General features: G+C 36.7%; 1 protein-coding gene across 1 annotated transcript in view; it reads left to right on the top strand.

The window, feature by feature from the left end:
• Positions 1-3,904, top strand: part of LOC107614746 (dentin sialophosphoprotein) — a gene marked incomplete in the record, with an annotated part of 8,555 nt that extends 4,651 nt beyond the window's left edge. The window contains 6 exon segments of the mRNA XM_021111394.1: positions 154-242; positions 356-2,545; positions 2,668-2,745; positions 2,847-2,958; positions 3,624-3,674; positions 3,786-3,904. Of these exon segments, the coding sequence (XP_020967053.1) occupies positions 154-242; positions 356-2,545; positions 2,668-2,745; positions 2,847-2,958; positions 3,624-3,674; positions 3,786-3,836 (2,571 nt within the window).

Below are 4,836 nucleotides of genomic sequence, written 5' to 3'. Positions count from 1 at the left end.
TTAAAAGAAATGTCTTAAGCCTTCGTACAGTGGTTGTCGAAAGAGGTTGCGGATATTAGGAGCCCATTATAAAAAAAGTAAGCACTGGGAATCTTGAGGGTATTCTTTATGATGTATATTTGATCTAATTTTTCATTTAATCATGATCATCAGATTGCAAAATACCAGTTCCCAGGGAAGTATATTTTGAAGCCGGGAGTGGATTTGGAAAGCATAAAAAAGCCTCAGAATGAATGCGGAAGGTACCTGTTAGTTTCACTTTCACATGACAATATCGTTGGAATACCAATGGTGTAAGTTTTCTGCTTGTACAGACTCCTTTCATGCATTTATGGTGCATTATCTTATTTTACAGCTCCCCTGATGATAACAATCCCCAAATGCATGCACGTGAAGAATTTCATGATTCAACATCAGCTCCACAGGGTGGCTTTGAAGAGAAAGTCTCAAATGACGATTTTGAGGAGCAGTTGCAAGGAAAATCCAAAGTGGAAGAAGAATTAAACACATTGGAAAAGGTTGACATTCAACATACTTCACCTGATATTGGTGATGAAAAAAGAGGTGCTGATAATAGTGAAGGGCAGGCAGGCAGCTCTAGTGAGAGTGGAACTGACAGTGACAGTGAAAGTGACAGCAGTGACAGCGGAAGTGAGAGTGGAAGCCGTAGTAGGAGCAGAAGTAGAAGTCCTGCTGGAACAGGGAGTGGGAGTAGTAGTGACAGTGATACTGATGCATCTTCCAGCAGTAAGGACATCCAGGACGGTTCTGATGAGGATGTAGATATTATGACTAGTGATGATGAAAAAGAGTCAAGGCCCAAACCAGAAGCCTCTGATCCAAGAATATCGTTACCCGGTCCAGTAAAATCTCCTGATGGAAGATCTATGCAGAACGAGTTTCATGAGAAGCAGGATGGTAATGAATCTGATGCAGTTGAGATTGAAAAAGACTTACCTGAAGAAGAAGAAGCTGAAATTGCTCCAACTACTGGTGCCATCTCTAATGCAAGTGGCAAATTTGCAGATGATACAAAACCTTTTTCACCTGATTTGCAACAGCTCCAAGAGCGCCAAAATTATATTGGGAGTTTGTTTGATGAAAGGGAAAGTGATGTTAAGGATAGCTATAGGCATGAACAGTCTGACAGCTCTGATAGGCTATCGATGGGTAAGAAGAGGCCTTCTAATGTGAAGAACATTGATGAGAAATCTGAACGGACCAAGAGGTTGAAAGCAGGAAACTTGGCTCAAGGATCATTTTCTCCTGACATGGATGTGCAAATGTTGGAGAGTTCTCACAATTTGTCTCCTCCTGAGTTTGCTGAAGGCAATTCTAAGGGCCCCACAACACAATTAATTAATAGAGCTGATAGACAAGGAAACACAACTGGTTTACAAAAAGGATTCAATCAAGCGTTTCCTGGAAAACCTACTTCAGATTTACCCCATACAGTTCAAAGGACCTTTGATCACACTTCTGTAGTAAACCCAACCAATGCATTGGAAAAACCAGAAAGCGTAAGGCACAACAAAAAACACCCAGGAAGGGACTTTCATGTGCCTGAAGCTTCTTCTATGCAAAAAGAAAAATCTCATAGAGATGCCCAAAATGAAGTCATTCACGCCACTGAGAAAAAGGTCCCCAGGAATTCCAGAGATGGTAGTGATGGAAGTAAACAATTACCATCCATGGATTCACATTACCAAAAACAAGGCAATATGGTTGGTAAGTATAAGGAAGGACGAAAAAATGCACAGCAACACTTAATAACATCACCCAATGAAAACAACAGAACTTGTCTTGATAAATCCCCTGTAATTAATGGAAGAGGTACACTTCTTCAGAGAGAGCATTCAGATTTGGAATTGGGTGAACTCCGTGAGTCCACTCCTGATGAAGCCCCTGCTGCAAGGCAATTTGATCGAAAGGGTTCGTTTAAACATGTGGATAACAAAGGTAGCATTTCAGAGGTCAGGAATGCAGATATTTCTAAAGCAAGGTCTTCATTAAAAGCATCTTTAGACTCAGGAAAGCAGTCCCCAGCCCTTGTTAGTTCTGGTTTACCCACCAATCTGGAAAGCACCAATAAAAAGAACTTGGACAATCATTTTGAAGATACAACAAGGTCTCATTCTAGAGTTATGCCATCTCAATCACAACATTTGAAATCTGACCATGTGGAAGTTGGGTCTCAAAACAAATTCGCAGAGAGGAGCAGTAAATTCAGAATTAATGACTTTGGGGCGAGCCAAGATATTGACTTGGAAGGTCGCAGTGAAAGCAATAGAAGAGCACCTGTTAATGCATCTAAACAGCAAGACAATAAACGTGGAACAGTTTTGCACACTGTCAAAGAAAATAAAAGGCGAACACCTAATTTGTCGGAAGATATGGCTGATGGAGGAAAAGATTTACTGTTGGTAGATATAAATAACAGCGATCAAAAGAAGAGAGAATCATCTTCAGATGAAAATAGTTGCTCTTATTCGAAGTATGAAAAGGATGAGCCTGAACTGAAGGGACCGATAAGAAATTTCACCCAGTAAGCAGTTGTTTTGTGCCTTATTATTGTTGTTGCAGTCTCTGATGTTATTGGTAAGGTTCTTTTTTAAGTCAAGCACTTAGACTTTAGGTATCTGATACATGTTTTCTATGCAATACTAGGTATAAAGAATATGTGCAGGAATATAGGGATAAATATGATAGTTACAGCTCCTTGAACAAGATCCTGGAGAGTTACAGGTAAACAGTCTTCCAATTCAGTGTTTTATTGTTGCTTTGTATTAGATGTTTATTTCAATCACGTGTCTGATTCTGTCTAACATCTCGCCCATAATTTGTAGGAATGAGTTTATGAAACTGGGCAAGGATTTAGAAAATGCTAAAGGCAGGGATATGGACAGATATTATGAAATCTTGGGGCAGATAAAAGAATCCTACCGACGTTGTGGAACGGTATGTTTTATTTGGTTCCAACCAGGCATGAAGTATTAATATGATTTTATAGAGGTCAAATGCCAGAGAAATCATTTCCTTGTCTGTTTTGGAGGATAAACTTTAGTAACACTTGTAGAGCATCTAAAGAATCTATGAGTAAGACATATAAAGCATTTTAAACACTTTTTCCCTTTAGGTTTTAAAATTTCTGCACTTTTCTAGCATAACTTAGTAGCAGTATGTACAGTCTAGTGTCTTTATTCATATTGCATGTGCTGGGAGGCATTATTCTTTTAGGAGCGGTTTTTGTTTTCATTTTCAGTATTTTTAGTTTTCATGATTGCAACAGTCTAAAGGAAATTGTAAAACCAAAAGAAAAAAGAAAAGAAGTAGCGAAACGAAATTTTACTGTTTTACTTGTTACTTCACACATTTCTAAAACAAAAGACACTCAGACCAAATCCTTAATTCAAGTCTTATAGATGTTTTTAAGCTGGTTGATTTTATTATCATGATTAGCTTCCTTATAAGGAATTGTCACCAATGGATACTGACTGACTCTGTTAGTTGTCTAGTTTGAATTGGTGCAATTTTTGCTGAACAATTGCTGGTTTATTTACTTCATGTTGTATCATTGTATTTGGTATATACTTCTAAATTTCTGGACCTAATTTGAGTTGCAGAGACACCAGAGATTGAAGAAAATATTCCTTGTGCTCCACGAGGAACTGGAGGTAATTAATTAAATCTTCTTCAAAGGCTGTATCTCGGTCACTTATTTTTCAGTAATGGTTTTGTTACATTTTTCTACATGCTCCTCACCCAACCTTTTCTGCTACTTGCAGCATATTAAGCGAATGATCAGAGAATTTGCGGACTCATACAATAAAGAGTAAAAAATACAAGAGCACTCTTGAGCATAAAATTCTAGCCTGCTCCACCAACCTTTGGAAGTTTTGGGTGATTCATGAAGCAACAGCAGAGTAGACGAATGCATGTGTAGATTATGGATGTGCATTAGCTTTTTTTGTTTTCTTGTTTTTTTTTTTTATAGAATCGTAAATTTTGTACATATTTAAATTTTGTACATTGCTCTTGTGCATAGGTCTGGCACTTTTTTTGGTTTAGCCTGACCCTAATTTTGTTTTCATGTCTGCATAAATTGTATATTTTTAGGCTCGTTGAATATTCCAGCTTGCTTCAATGTTAACACTTAGAAAATTTTCAAATCTGAGTTGCAGGAGTTATTAGTTCACAAGACAGAATCGAACCCTTTTATTTTGTTGGATCGAAACATAGAACTGTATATAGAAGAAATGAGAAAGAAAGCAGAAAGGTTGCAGTGAACTTACTTGAGAACAGTGATGGGTATTAACCAGAAACGAAGGTGTTGATTGTGGAAATGATAGAGGGATTTTGTTTAAAGGTTTAATTTTCTGAGCAATTATTTGGACTAAATGTTTTGAAAATATTACGAGGATCGATCGTTATACATAAAGCTGCATGTTTAAATAGGATTTCTAATATAAGTATGAGTATCTCTTATTTCATATTGATAATTTAAGAATGTTGGTATATACTCTTGAATTATCTCTAAAATAAAAAGCATGAATAAAATTAGAATGTTGCAGCCAACAACCACCTATATTTTTATATATGTTTTGTTTTGGGTGTGAATATTTTTATGTGTTCTACAATCTACAAACAAATGTTATTCTTATTGGGCTTGTGTCTATAGCCAAGACTCTTTTGCAGACCACCACTTGTAGATGATTGAGTTCGGTTTTGTCTGGTTTCTGTTGGATTGGGATTTTTGATTCAAAGGTAAGTTGTTTAAAAAAATTCCATTAACACAAAAAATTAACTTCATATATTTATATATTATATACATATTTT

Source organism: Arachis ipaensis, chromosome B09 (genome assembly GCF_000816755.2).
Source record: "Arachis ipaensis cultivar K30076 chromosome B09, Araip1.1, whole genome shotgun sequence".
Classification (NCBI taxonomy): domain Eukaryota; kingdom Viridiplantae; phylum Streptophyta; class Magnoliopsida; order Fabales; family Fabaceae; genus Arachis; species Arachis ipaensis.
The sequence above is the reverse complement of the archived record's forward strand: the minus strand, read 5'-3'. Positions and strand labels throughout refer to the sequence as shown.